Below are 16,648 nucleotides of genomic sequence, written 5' to 3' on the forward strand. Positions count from 1 at the left end.
AGAGAGCTGGGCCTGTTTAGCTTGGAGAAGAGAAGGCTGAGAGGAGATCTTATCAACATGTACAAGTATCTGAAGGGAGGGTGTCGAGAGGATGGGACCAGACTCTTTTCAGTGGTGCCGAGCGACAGGACGCGAGGCAATGGGCACAAACTGAAACACAGACACTTCCATCTGAAGATGAGGAAGTGCTTTTTCACTGTGAGGGTGACAGAGCACTGGCACAGGTTGCCCAGAGAGGTGGTGAAGTCTCCTCTGGAGATATTCAAAACGTGCCTGGATGCGATCCTGTGCAATGTGTTCTAGGTGACCCTGCTTGAGCAGGGGGGTTGGACTAGATGATCTCCAGAGGTCCCTTCCAACCTCAACCATTCTGTGATTCTGTGTAATGTCAGCTATAAGGAACAGGAAGGGCATAGATTTCTGCAGTGATGGAGGTCCTCAGAATAGATGAGATACAGTGCTGGGGTGCAACCATGGTAGTTCTTACCAACATTTTCCAGAGATGTCTATTTTAGGCATGACGAATATCCTCCTTCTGTGTGATTTCAGCTACTACCTGAATGCTGATTTCCAGAGATTTCCCTTCCCTCCTGTCCTCCTTCCAATGTCCTATCTCTGGTTTCCCTCCCCTGCGTTTCATCTCAGCTATTTTGTTGCTGGGTAATATACACATCCTCCTTTTTCTTCCCATTCACTCCCTGCTCTCTCACTCTTGGCAGTTTTCCAGTCAAGAAATCTTGACCTTATCTCCAATTCCTTTCATTTCCTCCCCTTCAGCCAACACCATCGGTGAACTCTGACCATTTTCCTCTACTCCATCCTCCAAAGCTGGCCATGCATCCTGCTGACTATAGTGTCATTTTTTTTCCCTTGATTACTACAGACTCCTTTTTTCTGGCCTCCTTCATGTTTGACTCCGCCCAAGAAGCGGATATGAGTCTGGCTAAAGCATTTTTGTGAACTGCACCAAAATCAGGGGGAATTAAGCACCTGAACCCTTTACAAAACTCTGACCCTTTGTCTTTTTTATGTCTGGAAAGAGACTTCTCTAAGGACGCAACTATGCAATAAACTGATGATAAATATTTAGCCATCCTTAGCAGTGTAGAGTACTGCCTTTTTCCTAGCAGCATGTGGGTATTTTTACTTGATGTTTCTCACAATTGCAGAGACTAAGGATACTGGTGAGATCCTGGTTTGCTCCCCTGCTTTCTTCCTGTGGGTGTTTGGTCTTCTGTACAAACGATGTCGGGTTTCTTTCAGGGCATTGGGGGTCTGTGTGGCCAGCAGCTGGGAGGGCTGGCGGTGTGGTCATGCTGTGCGCTTTTGTTGAAGAATCTGTTACATGGGGAGGATTATACTCGGCAACTTGGACATGCGTTGCAGTTTGCTGGTTTGCTGGCATCCAGCCTAAGAATCAAGGATCATGTGTGTTTTAGAAATGAGTCATCTGGTTTTGAGGCTCTGATAGCTCTGATAGTTTGGGTCTGCCCCCTTTGTTGAATTCCCGTTCTTTAACATTATTTTATATTCTTGAGTCAAATTCTCTACCTGTGTTCAGATAGAGCTCGGCTGATTTCCTTTGCCACATTTCAGCCACTCCTTCAAGCAGGAAACTGACACTTTGAGCATTTTTTGTGTGATACAATATACACAGTGTATTACTCTGCTTGCGCTTGTACAAATAATGACTTTTTTATCAAATCAATCATCCATTAAGTATGATCAAATTCTTCGGAAAACATTTCTCTCTAATCTTTCTGGTTTCATATGTATTCTGTAATAACTTTGAGAGTGGTTATCATCATGAAAATGCGTAGTAGCTCGTTAGTGACTTCACTTTTATGATGAGAAGCTATTGCTGCCTGTCATTCCCAAAACTATGATCTACTCAAGGTTGATCAGAAAACTGTATTTAAAATGTTGTCAGCTGCAGGATTCAGCAGGATTCCTCTTATTTTGTCAGTTTACTCTCAACTCAGAAGAAATATTGGATGTCAACCTTTGCTTGGTATTCTTGTGTTCCTTCTAATGAGTCCTGAGGGGAAGATCTATAACAAGCATGGTTTTATGGCCAGAAAATCCCAAATATTCTGCTTTCAGTTGTCATGATCTTGATCATTCAGGGAGAGAAGACAGCTTTCATGCTAAAGCCAGAGGAGCTATGCATGTATTGATGTCTTTGACCTCTGTGGAAGACTGATTCTGCAAGGCCTCTATTGCATTTACCAGCTCTGTGAGAAGTTTGCAACCAATTGTGCAGTCTTAGGTCATAGTTGTAGACCAGGTGGATCCAGTCTCTGGCACTCTTCCCCCCAGCCTCTGCCTGTTCTATGTAACATTAAAGGTCTTGATAGCTGAGGATGTGTCCTCCAGGTAGCCATACAGCTTTTGCAGCCAGGGCAATTTTTTCTCCACTGAGCTGTAACCATCTGCCAGCAGGCCGAGGCCCATGCACAGCCTGTGAGCGTCCCTTGGTCTCTAAGCTTTGGCAGTCTGTTAAATCCCTTTGGAGGTTTATTGCGGAGTTAATTCTAATTTTGTTTTTTCCTGGTATGCCTACCCCTCCAAAGGAAATTATTGTGTGATCAGCAACTCAGTTCATAAAGGTTGATGGGAAGCTATTATGGGTAAATGGCTGTTGGTCATTACGTGGGTTAAGTATGGACTAGTGGCTTAGACATGAAAGACTCCATGTCCTTCATGCTATTTTTGTCCTTGATCTAATGGATTGGCCCATCCTTTCCTTTGTTGTTCATACATGAACACTTTCTTTTTACTAATAAAAAAGCCCCCAAAACCTAAAACATTTGGAAAGCTAAGAAGTGGCAAAGTGGTCCTCCTTTGGTCCTTCTTTCTCACATGACTAATTTACTGGCCTTGGCTTAGAAGGCAAAGTGAGGGAACGAGGCTTAAAAAGTTGTGTTTTTAAATGTGGAAAAGATGATAATGGAGTGCCCCGTGCACTGTGTGTGAAAGCATTCCTGTAATGGTGCTACATACCACTCTGCCATCCTAATTTACTTTCACGGGCCCCCAGTATAATCATTCTTTGTGTTTCCTAAAGGACATGAAGACTAAATACGAGTTTGGTCAATGGATTCAGTGTTGATTTCTTCCACTGCTACAGTGCAAATGCACAAATATTAGGTACAGGCAGGGTGCATCTCTCTGAGTAAAGATACTGTGTCTCATGTAATCCAAGACAGAGGCCTTTGAAAAAGGAAAGTCATATCAAAAGTGCTTACAAGGCTGTTTGGAGAGTAGGAATCTTTTGTAAAATTTAACTTCTGTATCTTTTCCGATGGGATCCTCCCTGCAGAACTGGCCAGCATTTTGGAAACAACCCCAGCCAGTACTAGGTTTGGACATCTGTTTGTTTTAAGGTTGCCTTCACAATTTTCTCTGTAGCTGAAGATAAGTACTTGATCGCCATGTGAAAATATTGCCAAAAAAGCAGTAATGTTATGCCAACTGTTTCTTTCATGTTTGCAACTTCTTAGAAATGACCAGCTTATGCTGGAAAATCATCTCGTTTGCATTGTGCCCTTGGCTAGAAGGATGAGAACTGTTTGATATTGACTTTGTAGAAAGTTATCCTAAATGACCAAAAAGGTTTCTTGAACTGATTTAGCTTTAAACCAGGTTGATCTTCTGCCTCAGTATACCTCAACTGAGTGATGCTGGGCTTAAATGGAATTAAAACCAGATGGCTTCTGAGGAAGGGATCATGTCTTTTGTCTCTGCAAGTGGCTGAAGGAGATGATAGAATTTGAAAGCAGCTAGTGCTCATATTTTCTGGATATTTTCTTCCTCTTGCTTAAATGACTCAAAGGGAATTAAATCATGTGTACTCTTCTTATTTCAACAGGGACCAGCTCGCATGACATCTGATCTTGGGTCTTCTCCTGCAGCAGGGTATGTCCCTGTTGGTCAGAAACCAGAGGCTGTTGTGCATGCTATGAAGGTAAGGATGTCTCAAACACCCACGCTGCATTGCAACAAGCACAGAAGTGTCATAGCTGGACATTTTCTGTTCTCATGAAATCATGACAATTAGAAATAGAAAATTAGTACTCAGGCAGATTACTGGTTACCAGGATTTATATCATGATGCATAATCATTGCCTCAAATGGCTCGAGTTAAGCCAGATCGCACATGACTAATTTTTGGGTGGGAGACCTTCAGCAAAAACTCTTGATGATGAAGGTGTTGGATACCCTTTCTATTTATCATTCCCTGCTTGCTGAGGCAAAGGAGAATATTGCACTGAAGAAACAGAAGTTTTAAAGTCCTAGTGACCATCCATTAGCAGGAAATATGTAATAGCCTGGTGTTACATATTTTAGCAGTTAAGCAAGTTATTTTTGAGTATCTAAGAGACACAGAAATGCAAATGCTTTCCAGGGCATCTTAGAGATGGCTGGAAAATCTCTAACTAAATTAGGTTTTGGTTGGAATATACTGATTTGCATATTTCCATTGATTTGTTGAACCTGAAAAGTTTTGTACAAGTTTAAAAAGCTTTCACAAAATCAAAGCAGGGTTCCTGGAGGCTCAAACCTCCAGAGATGAAAGATGGAGAAAAGGTTCAGCTGTGGGATTGCTTCACCAGCACTAGCTTAGACTGTCCTACAACAAGATACTAGTGCTTACAAAGCTCTTTGCTTTGCATGTTTCCACATCTGACATCTAAATGGCACAAAGTTTGGCTCCAGGACAGACCTGTGAGATGGCAGTGGTAAAGCCAACACTTTAGGAGCGGTCAGGAGAAGCAGGAGCGCAGCTGACAAGAATGTCAGTTCCCCTGAACAGTGGCAAGATCCTTGGAGGATATTAAGTTTCAGAAACACCATGTGTTGGTATTTCTGAAGTAGTTCATCTTCTATGTATTTATGGTGTGTGAGGAATTACGAAAGGAAAGAAAGTTCAGTTTGATTTGGTTCAAACTTGAATTCAAATTATAAAAGTTCCTTCAAACTGGAAATCTTGATTTTTTCAGCTTGTTTGAGGCTTTATATACCCAGATCATATAACTCTGTGCATCTTAAGAGATGGGTTTCTAGCATCAACAAGGATTAAAAAGTATCTTTAATGGAGTTTTTACTGCATCCCAAAGGAACCTTGACCAAACAGGCAACAGTTCAATTGCCTACGTATATTTTTCCAGTATTTTCTGGATAAGTTTCTTCTTTGCTTGCCCTGAATGGTTCTGTGTGATCAGAAAGTTGTTGTGCTCTATCCTGCACTATGCTGCATTTCACCTGTGGGTGAAATTATTCCTGTACATATATGTATCTGCTAAGCTGTGATGCCATCCAGAACATTGCAGAACTGTGTGATACCTTCATTTTTCCTGCACTTTTTACCACCTTTCCTTCTCACTGGTCACTTGCATTTACTCTAATCATGCAAGCCATCAGTGCCTTCCAGACTACTACTGTTATTTTGAAACGCATGTGGCTTTTTCTTCCATAACTGTGGCATTCTGTCATTTCTGCTCCCCTCTTCTTGTGACACATTAAAATTGTAGTTTTTGGTCTCCAGCCACAAATCTTAAACTGGATAGAAGATAACATCTTTTTTTTGGCCCATGGCATGCTGTAGCATATGGAGTAGGTCTTATCTGCACTTTGAGGAACTGGACATCATTTTCAGTGCCAGCTCCAGCATGAGTGGAACTGGAAGCAGCTACCAGGTTAGACCACTCACAGCCTATGATACAGCACCTGGCCTTCCCTTGGGGACAAGAAGAGAGTGGCATACAAATGACACTCTGTGCTTTGGATATATGACACGTAATTTTAGAAAAAAGCTTATCTCGGTCATGTAAAGACATTCTTATGGCTGTAGCAAGCTAGCCCCTTGCTGTGAGGAAAGGCAGAGACAGATGCAAGTTTGCAAGCCTGTGAGCAGCTTGTGTTCTGGGCAGCTCAGATGCAAGTCCAGAAGCTGTATGGGCACAGCATCGCAGCTCTGTGCCCAAGCAAAGGCGACTGAGGCGCTGTGCTTATTCGGGGGTACAGCACAGTGCACAGATCTGGACAGTTTTCAGGAGAGAGCTGGCGTATGTCTGACCAGCAAGGAGAAGCAACAGAGCTGGATTACTTACCTCTGTCTGTGCCCATCTGTGTAGATGTCCCCCAGGCTTTTTGCTTGGCTTTTTCCTGCAGCTGAATGCCTCATGGCTGAAGGGCTGCTTTTGATTTAGCCCAAGTTCTTTCTTGAGAATGTTTAAGGATTTTCTTTATTTTTTTTCTTCTGAAATAGTTTTTGTTTATTTGCACCTAATAAATAAGGAGCAAGATGACAGGTTGGCACTCCTAACAACTGTTCTCGCTAATGAGGATAAAAGGTACATATGCTATATCTCAGTATCTCACTGAACATCAAAGCACTTTTCTTAGGAGTTGAACAAACCTGCTAAAGACAAGGGGAGATGAGGAGGAGGCAAATGTAAGAAAACAAGTTTTAGCCCATAATCCAGTTCCCCAAGAGTGACATCTCTCTGATTTGCACAGAACCATCAAGCGGGTATTTAGTCACTCCACGGGTGCTGAGAAGGCAGGATTTGATCCACAGGGAAAAGGCCAAGTGGGGCAACTAGTCTGTTCCCCTGCCAAAGCAGGATTGTTCACTATGCTGTGTTCCCCGGTGCTTTGTCCGGGTGACTTATAAACACTATCTGTGAGGCTTGCACCCATAGGAGAGCACTCCTTAACCTTAATTCCTCCTGTTACGGAGATGCTTGCCCCATATCTAGCCCAGTACTCCCCTTTCTTAGTTTTAATATAGTGGTCCAGACTGTTGGGAGTTTGTTGTTTTTATGATGCACTGAGGGTAGCTCAGTGGTCATGCGGGGCCAGTACTGTAAGTCAGAAAGGTGGTGGATGTAATGGATCAGGTGACTGAGGTGAAACTGTCTTGGTCACAGGCTCAGTTCAGTGACGAAAGAGAACTAAATATACCTGAGGTGTTCTTCACAGTTTACATACCAACATGGAGAGAGCAAGATGAGCCAGCATGCACATCTGCAGCTAGTCACAGCACGTTCATAGTTACTTGTTTAACATAGAAGTTGTCTTGAAAAAGGTAAGGCTGTGGAGCCCTTTTGCAGAAAAGCAGAAGAAGCAGTTGAGAATGGTTATGCATCCCTCCCTCCCAGGGCCACGCTCTGCTATCTGCCAGGAGCTCGGGGATTGCCACGGGCCTGGGATGGACCAGGCTGCCAGCCTGGGCTGAAGTTTCACCCAGGGAGATAAGGTAGTGCTGACGGATCATCAAAGGGCCAAATGCCAGGACAGCTTTAGTTGTTCTGTCAGTGAAACTTAATGAAGAGCAAGAAGGGGATAACATCAACCTCTTGGAGCCTGGGATACATTTTCTGTAGGTTTCTGGATTGGGAGGTGCCAGAAGTCACAAGGAAGTATAAGCCTGTTTCTGACCTTAGATCCAAATTGAACACACAGTCTGTGAATTGCAGTTAGTGTCTTTAGTAGCTGAGGAAACACTCGGCAGGATTTGAAAATGGATGGGACTGGGTCAGCAGTAACAGGTCCTCCTCTTCAGGAAGTGATTTTGCTCATCAGGGTTTTTCTTCCAGCACACCTTTCTGGCATCAGCTCTCAAGTTTTACCCTCCTGATCCCCTTTTTCTATGTCCAAAATGCTAACACATCTTCATAAAGTGTCTACCCAGAAATGGGCTTTGACCTGTGGAGAGGGATGGTTTCCAGGGTTAACGAGTCCTGTGTCGTTCAGAAATGATATACAACCATAACTTCTGACTTATCAGCTTTCAGCTCTGGCTGTGCTCTGTTTACACCATTAAAAGACATTTCCACTGAAAGAAATGGGCTACACCACCCCTTCACACCTCATGGAATGTGAATGCAATTTTATTTTAAGTGGAAATCATAGAAAAACATTTTTATTTTTCTCCTCTGAGACTCTTCTGCCTGCAAGATTGATGGCTGGTGGAAGCAGACGCTGGAGCTGATGTGATCTTTAACTAATCTAAGCCACAGTTGTCCTTGACACTTGCCCTGTAGACACAGCCAGTGCTTAGCTGCTCGACAGACATTCCTGGTGCGCTGTGCTGAGGTCTGATTGTGCAGGCAGTTGCTCTTGCAGCCGAGCATCGGAGGCATACTGACTCCAGACAAGCAAGTTCGATGTGTGAGTCCAGCTGGATCAATAATTAATTCCCTCCTCTTTAGAGAAAAATAGATGTTCTCTTTGTCAGCTCCTACATGTTTTTTGCATCTCTCTTGCCCTTCCTCTTCCCATAAAAAGGATGTGGATATTCTTATTTGTATAAAGATTGGTCCCAGATATGTTGGTTAAACTAGCTAGTGCATTTTATAAGTAGGTTAAGAGCCCTAGGAGAATGACCTATTTTTGTAAGTTAAGCAGTCAGAATACAGCAAGACTGCTGTGCTGAAGCAGACCAACAGATAATCTAGTCTAGTATCCGATTTCTTAGAGCAGTCAATGCTGTATGCCTCAGCAAAGAGTGAAACCCATCCCTGCATCCAGGTCTGTAGTTTCTTAGTAGATATACAAATATTTATGCATGCAAATAGACCTGCTGTAGAGCTTTGTATGTGTGCGGATATATCCGACACATGGTGAGTAAGACACAATGCACTATTTGATGGCATTGGATGATTTCAGGATCTTTCACCCTGTACACTGAGATGACCACATTTTTCATCAGTGCCAAAGGCCTGGGTGAGTTATGTAGGTCAGCACAAATGTACCAGTGCAATCTCGATGCAGTCCTGCACTGTGATATGCCTGCCTCATGCAACATGCTTGTCTGGAGAAGCTATTTGAATGCATGAGAAGACTTTTGGAATGTGCATGAGGGGATATTTCTGTGGATCAGCATGTTTCCAACTGGAAGTGAAGGCTGCCTTTAATACCACCGCGTTTTAAACTGCCCCTCAGCCAGCCTCAACCTCTTTCATCAAAGGACCACCCAATCACTTTTAGAAAACACACGCGGTACCTCCCATGGGCTCTGTTCTGCGGCAGCACAGCTGGGAGCTGCCTGTTGCTCCAGCTGTGCCGGCAGCCAGGACTGCCGCCCAGCTGAGCCTACTCCAAGTGCTGGTGCGGAGGCGTCAGGTGCTGGGAAGCATGGGGGTGTGCACAGCAGTTGTACAGCACCGTTGTTGTGTATGGCTGTTGAAACAGTTGTTTCCTGAGCCGTGTGCGGTTTTCTTGCCAGCCATTCATGGCCTGGGGATCATAGCTTGGGGAAGATATCCCTAAGTGTTATCTGAAAAAAAAAAAAGATTAAAAATCATTTTTTTCCTTAAAAGAAAAGAAACAACACCCTTTCCAACCATTGTCAACTCAAAATCTAGTTTAGTAAGTGACAGGCAGGATGCTTCCATTATTTTTTGTGAAGTGGACTGGGATTCTTTCACAGCAGATTTGCTCGTCTTCCTAAGGCAAACCTGCAAATGTGTCCCCAGACCCGACCATGTGGAGTACGTGAGCTCCATGAGCATTAGCACTGGACTTGTCAGACCTGTGGTTTCAATGCTGGAGCCATAACTGCTCTGTTCCTGCAAGGAAACCTGGTTCTAGCCCATCTGGTAGCCCCCCCCATGCTGGGAAATGCCCAGTGAGCTGGCGTGACCTCCCAAACCTGAGAGTGGAGCTGAGCTTTCTTGCATGCTTTGGCTGCTGTAAACTGGGTTAACTTTTAAATGTCTGGAGAGCCATGAACCCAAGCTCCTTACAAATATCCTGAATCTTGGACTGTTTGGATCAACCATGAGAGCCCAGCAAAGCCAACTGAGCATGTTTTTAGTGCTGGGTCCCATGGGCTCCTGGTGAAACAGCTGAGGCAGATGACCCTGGTAGCTGCCTATCAAAAATTCAGTAGAGAGTCTCAAATCCTGCCCTTCCCCCTTGCCTGACTCTTGCAGTCCCATTTCTATTCTTTTACAGCCACATTTCCTGTTTTTGCAGTGCTTTCCTCACGTTATTGTTGTGGAAAAGCTTCATAGTCCCAAACAGGAGATAAAGGAAAGCTAAGACCTCACTCACCCAAAACTTCATGTGGGTAGAGTGCTGCAGGCACCTGCGTGGTCCCATTGTATGTCACAATGCAGCCAGTCCTAAGAGGAAAGACAATAAAATGGAGTTGCTTGTGTAGGACAAGACAGGCCTGGCCCAAGGATGTCAGTGGGTATGTGCAGCATTCATCCACATTTGTACCAGTTGATCTCGTTTAACAGCTGGTAAATTTTAGGGGTCTGTGTGGATACACTTGCATATTGGCCCCTGGCCAAGGATCACATATTCCCTTCTATGTACAGGGCAGGGGCTCCATGGGAAGAAGCATGGCAGACTGCCTCCATGCTGGGGGCAATGGTTGTAACGAGGCTGGTTTCCATCGCTGGCGATGGTACAAAAACGGTGTGACGCTGCACCTCGCAGAGCACTGCTAAGGGCAATGCCCTGTGCTGTGCAAACAACACTGTCTGGCAGGTTAAAGTAAAGCTTGGAGAGTCAAGGTGATTATCTCCATTTTTAAGAGGACATCTATGGCACAAAGTGACTGTGACCCAGCTTCACCAAGGCATGCAGGTTGTTGGGAAAGGAGCCTTCAGAGGACTGCAGTCAGTGCTCAGGGGCCTGGGGTGTAGCAATGTTATTCAACCCCCCACCCCTGCCCAGCCTGGCTGATACAGCCCCGAAAGGGAGCCGGTGGGAGCAGGGAATCGCATTGGGCTTGCTGGGTGCTGGCCTCCGTGATGACAGCCCCTCTCTCTCAGTCACTGTCATCATGGGCTTTGGAGGGGTTCCTCTGAGAAACTAAAGGGGTTGAAAGCGGTTTTGGGGCAAAGGTGAGTGAAACTGTGTCTTTAAGATCTCAAAGTTCATGGCTGATTGGAGCCATGCAGATGGTGCCATGGTGCCCCGCTCTTTTGGCGCTAGTCACACCATGCAGGTGGTGGAGAGAGACATGTCCCCGCAGGGAAAGGGGAGGAGGTTGAAGGGGCCAAACTTGGCTTCATGCTCATCTTTGTAATGCTCTGAATCTCAAGGCTTTAAGAATCCTGCCAATTAAAATACTGGTTAATGACGTTGTTGAGGACACTGTTAACTGTTTGAGGAGCATAATGCTTTTGTAATATTGTTTGTCTGTAGGTCCTTGAGGTCCATGAAAATTTGGACAGGCAAATGCAAGATAACTATGAAGAAGACCTGAGTGAAAAGGAGAAAGCGATTGTTCGTGAAATGTGCAATGTAATCACTTCTCTCAATAATTCTAGCAGTTCTTGTTGTGTTCTTTTGTTATAAGTACAGAGGAGCACTGTTCTGCATATGAGTGTTTGACATGAAATCCGCAGGGGAAATCCAGACAGGAGGGAAGAGTCAAGGCTCTGCTGACTACTGCTTTGGGTATCAGCAACCTGACCGCCTCGTTCACTGCGCTGAGCAGCCTTTGCTCAGCAGATCCTCCCCAGGGCGCTGCCTTAGCAGGTGCAGACAGAACAACTAGTCTCAGGGACTGATAGCTCTGCAAAAGGCTCTGCCTGGGTGGAAGACTCCTGTTTGTGGCAGAATCTAGCTGTGCCCTTAGGGACTCAGTTTGGGCTGAGAGCAGCAACTGGTCTGCTATGTTTAAAGTCCAAGAGCTTAGATGGCTTTGAGCCTAAACCCTAAGCTGATGTCAGAGGGAGAAGCTCCTGGTTGAAGCCATTCAACAGGATTGTGCGTGTGGTTTTTAGTACCACAAACATGTTTAGCAACTGCATTGTAAACTGAGCTTGCCACATACTGTACACTGAGCGTTTGTACCAAAACTCTGCTCTGCAGTGTTTGCTTGCTGTGCTGCTACCTCCAGTTTCAAGCCTAGCCTACTAATAAGAGAAATACCTTGGCTGTGCATTGGGTTTGAGCAAAGAATTTTGGACTTCTGCTAGAACATTGCTCAAACTGTGTCACGTGCAGTCGGGGATTTGCTATTTGACAGTAACAGCAGTTCCCGCAGCAGGGAAGAGGATGCTTATGGAGCTGTCTTTTTTTAGAAGTCCAGATTGGAGGTCAGCACAAGTGGCACCTTTCTGTGCATCACAGCAACAGAGAGAAGCCTAATCCTCCTTTTAAATTCTGAAATTGGTTTCAGTGAGGTCTTGCAAAACTACTGTGATGGCAAGACAGTGCTGTAGCATTAAGCCACACTATGGAGGGCATTACTATCGTATTTTGGTGACTGCATCTTTACAGATACAATGGGAGGCAGAAAGAACAAGACAGTGGTTTGCTTCATGCAAACAGCGGGAAAAATCTTAAAGGGCAAAGGAAAAAAAATCATCTCAACTCTATAAAGAGGGTGCAAAAAATGCAACTGTATCTTACACAGCTAAATCACTAAAGCAATCTTTGGCAAAGGCTAAGGCATTTCACTTAGGTTGCTATATCTCTATAAGCAACACCAAGAACAGAATAAATGAGGGCCTGCTTTTTAGGTTATTTCATCTGCTTAATGCCCCCATTCTGTTGTAGCCATGCAGGGGGAAAAGTAAAACACCATAACTTCACCCCCCCTGCCTAAATGGGCTAATTTATGTTTGTCTATCATCAGCTGTGTTTTTTTAAATATGCATTTTATGTAGGTGGCTATAAAGTGCTTTGCAGTTTCTTCTAGTTTTAAAACAGCCCCACTTATCCCAATGGCCCTAGAGAGGGCCATTGTTTTCAGAATGTCATAGATATAATTTTAACCATTATCTTTTTCATTATCTTTTCTGTTCATGATAACATAGCTTCTTTAAGTATGACAGGGCTGACCTACCATTGAACTTAACTTCTGAACCTAGTGTATTTGTTTTATATTATTACCCCAGGCAAAAACGGTTCTAATTTCAAGAGAGACTAATTAGAACACTTCAATGGCTTTTCCTTGGAAACTGGTGCATATATGCCATCCAGTGGCCCTATTGAGAATTACAGCGCTGCTCTAGGAAATGGCTCATTTTGACTCGTAGACAAATACTAGAACTCAGCAGAGTCTTTGCTTTTTATTTCCTGCCTTTTGCTCCCCTACCCCTTTATTTTTTCTTACAGGTTGTCTGGCGAAAGCTGGGTGATGCTGCAAGCTCCAAACCCTCCATCAGGCAACATCTTTCAGGAAACCAGTTCAAGGGTCCATTGTAGGAATATTGTCCCGTAGACTGGAAGTGACTCCATGAAGACTAAAAGAGAGAGAGTTACTGTTTCTGGCTGCCTGTTCTTTGGGAGTTGGGGGTTGCTTTTTTCAAGCTTTTTTCCTATTTTTGCTTTTTTGTAACTGTCAATAGTGTAAATATGGCAGCTAAAAGCCTGATTTCAGGCTGTGGTGCTCTGGAACCAATGTTCAATGGGTAACCATTCAGTAATGCCAGACTTGCATCATTTGTATTGTAGTTCAAACCTGCTTTGTTGTATGGTCTGTTTGTAGAATTAACTTGAGAGAATTTCTAAGAAGAACAAGAAGAAACCTTAACCTGTGGAGAAGTCACAGTTTGTATTGCTTCTGTCCACCTGCTTGTTAACTGATTCATAACTAGGCTAGTGGCTCCAGGCAGCACATTTTTTGGAACCTTCCAAGGAAACAGAAATTTGAATTCATTGGTTTACGGGCTGCCACTTTCCTAAGCTGCTACCATTTTTTTCGGAGGTCCTTATTTCGGGGAATGACATACGACTGTTTTCACAAGGCGCTGTGTAAAACACTGAGCGGAGGGATTAAACACTTGTACCACTTTGTCTATTGTACTGTGGTACTCATCTCACAAGCATACAGAAAAGCTTGAGACTCCGTATGAGCTGTTAATGACTGATTTTTCATGAACAAATGACACTTAAGATTTCTGCAGTCATAATGTGAATGAAGTCACTTAGCCAAACACCAGTATTCCCTACAAATATGGGCAACACTTTTCCTGTAAAGCTTTTATTAAACAATTCAGCAGAAACAGCCATCCTAGCAGCACTTACAGTTTTCACAGTATCTTCAAGAGCAGCTCATCTTTCACATATGGAAGATTTGGGTATTTTTTTTTAATGTTCTTGCTGGAACCCTCACCTATATTGGTTACTGTGTAAGGCAACCAAACAACAACCTCGCAGAGCTGAATAAAAACTCAATATTAACATGGGCTGTCGGGTAAGACTACTTCCTGCCATTGAAGCTTTATTTTTGTTAATGAACCAAAACAAGTGGGTTTTTCCTCCTTCAAATGGTTGTACATAAAAACAATGGGACTTATATTTTGTTAGTGTGGAGTAGCTGCTTGTATAGATGTAGTAAGAATTTGACCCCCTTTCTTTTCCAGCTTGTCACAGCAACTGGCCCTGTATTTCAGTAGACATTCCTTCCCATCTTTTCCCAATAGTCCAAGGAAGCTGGGTGTCGTTATTAAACCCATTGGTGTAAAATAATGTTAAAGACCGGCATGTGTAAAGATCAATACCTCCTCTTCAGAAGTTGCATTGTCTTGGTGATTAGTTTGAAGATTTAATGACTTCAAACCTCATCGGTTTCTTTTTATTTTCCTTAAGAATCAGTCAACAGACAGTTGAATTACCTGGACAGGTTCTTGCTGCTAAAAGAATTTGTTCTACTAGTTGAATTCTTGACTCCTGTTATTATATTGATAAGGAGCATCAATAAAAACCCAAGGAGCTAGTGCTTGCAAGTTATAAAACAGGTAATTGATCCCACTGTATATAGTGTAACAAGCTGCCTGGAAACTCTAATTTGCAGTGTCAAAGGCTAGGTCTGTAACCAATAAAAAGGACCAAAATACATACTAACCAGGAAGCGTAAGAACCACTTCATTATAGGGTGTAGAAATAAAAACGTAACAGTCGAGTAGTTTATTTAAAAAAGAAGAAATCAAGAACAAGATACCTTCCCCACCCCACCCCAGCCACTCACCAGTAACTTATTTCTTACTATTGCTCAGTCAGCAGATACAGAGCTGGCTAACTGTAACCCTAATAAGTACTTGCATCCAGTGTAAGTCTGGAAAAAATTATTCTAGCATATGACTGTCTCCTTAAAATATAACATCTTTAGAGGATTCCTGATTTCCTCCCCTTTGTTTTGTTTTGCCTGTTTTTTCATTGCCTTCCAGTTTCTACTAGCCATTGATTACTTTTCTTCCTCCTGGACAATTTATACCCTGAGATTTTTGTACCAGAAAAGGTGGTGTAATTTTGCCCCTTCCAGAGAAGGGCAAATCAGATACATCATTCTTTAACATCTAATGTTTCACAGAGGGCTACTTTAATCTATCTGCTTGCAAGCCTATTTTAATTTTGGTGGTATCTAATCTCCGGATTAAGGCAGAGAATTTAAGCACATTGGGAGCAGGGTTAATTTATGCCAGTGCGTTTTAACTAAAGCAATGTAAATGTTGCCAACACTTGTAGAAAGTTAACTGTGTTGATGACATGCTTACTGTTTTAGGAATATATTAAACTAGCAGGTCCTCTCAACAAGACGAGCTATGCTAATCAGACTACTACTCTCACCAACTATGAAGTTCTCAAACAAATATTCCCCTTATCAAACTTCTCTCAAAATCTATTTGGTGACGTTAAGCAAAGTCTGTTTCATTCCACCCGCAGATCTCACCTACAAGGGATATAGTGCTGTAATCGAGGTCCAGTAGTGTTACAAATCCTAAAAAGCCAATTTACAGGGTAGTCAGTTAGCTCAGTTGAATAACCTTTACACTTGTAGGGTATAATCTGTATTTTTAAATGATTTTATTCAGCAGCATAAGTCTTCAATGCAAGATGTGCATTTCTGATTTAACAGAAGAACATAAAAGTGCTGTATGTGGGGGGTTTTTTTGTTTGTTTGTTTGAGGCTTGCTACTCTTCATACCTAGCTCCATTTGAGCTAAAAAGTGTCTTCCTGGGGGAAATTGACACTCAATGACTCTACGGGATGACTTGGGTGCTAAACTTTCAGTTGTCTAAAAAGAAGTTTTATATGCATATTTAAATTCAGTTAACGATGTGCTAAGTCTTCAGTGAAAACTACCTGAGGAGCTTTGTACATTAAGCTGGAGGGGAGCATCCCTTGAAATAGTGGCCATTAAATTAATATATCTGGGGGTAATAGCCTGAGTTAATTTCCTCAAGATTGAAGCCCTGGGTTCTGCCATCCTACTGCAAAGAAAGCATCCACTGGTTCCAAACAGACTTTGCTCATTTAGTGAAAGCAGAATCACATCCTCCACATTTTTTGGAGTGACTGAACAGCATTTCCATAAAAGTTTTTTATAATGCTGTGGTATAACCAGCTTCAGTTGGCTCTTTGCACCTTGTAAGACTGCTGAGCACAACCTTGTTTGAGAATGGCACATTTTTATCCAAATATTAAGATACTAAAAAAAAAAAAGAAAAAAAAATCAGTGTTAAAGTGACCTTTTATCTTTTTAGAAACTGTGGGGGAAAAGTACTACTGATCTTTTTCAAAGTGCATGACTGTAAAGTGATAAAATTGTATATTTTTCATAATGTGGGGAAAGTCTATCTGTGCTGCTTTGGAAATCAGTTTGAAGTTTGATTTCTGTTAAACCTGTGATATTACAGCCCTGCTATATTTTCTGTATATGATTTA

At 42.9% G+C, this 16,648-nt stretch overlaps 1 protein-coding gene across 1 annotated transcript in view; it reads left to right on the top strand.

The window, feature by feature from the left end:
• The window catches only part of CCDC85C (coiled-coil domain containing 85C), a 119,417-nt gene extending 105,753 nt beyond the window's left edge, over window positions 1–13,664 (top strand). The window contains exons 4-6 of the mRNA XM_026079580.1: window positions 3,872–3,967; window positions 11,173–11,271; window positions 13,096–13,664. Coding sequence (XP_025935365.1) covers window positions 3,872–3,967; window positions 11,173–11,271; window positions 13,096–13,185 — 285 coding nt within the window. The 3' untranslated portion in view covers window positions 13,186–13,664. The remainder of the gene's footprint in view (window positions 1–3,871; window positions 3,968–11,172; window positions 11,272–13,095) is intronic.
• The last annotated feature ends 2,984 nt before the right edge of the window (window positions 13,665–16,648 follow it).

Source organism: Apteryx rowi, unplaced genomic scaffold (genome assembly GCF_003343035.1).
Source record: "Apteryx rowi isolate R43461 unplaced genomic scaffold, aptRow1 scaffold_5, whole genome shotgun sequence".
Taxonomy (NCBI): Eukaryota; Metazoa; Chordata; class Aves; order Apterygiformes; family Apterygidae; genus Apteryx; species Apteryx rowi.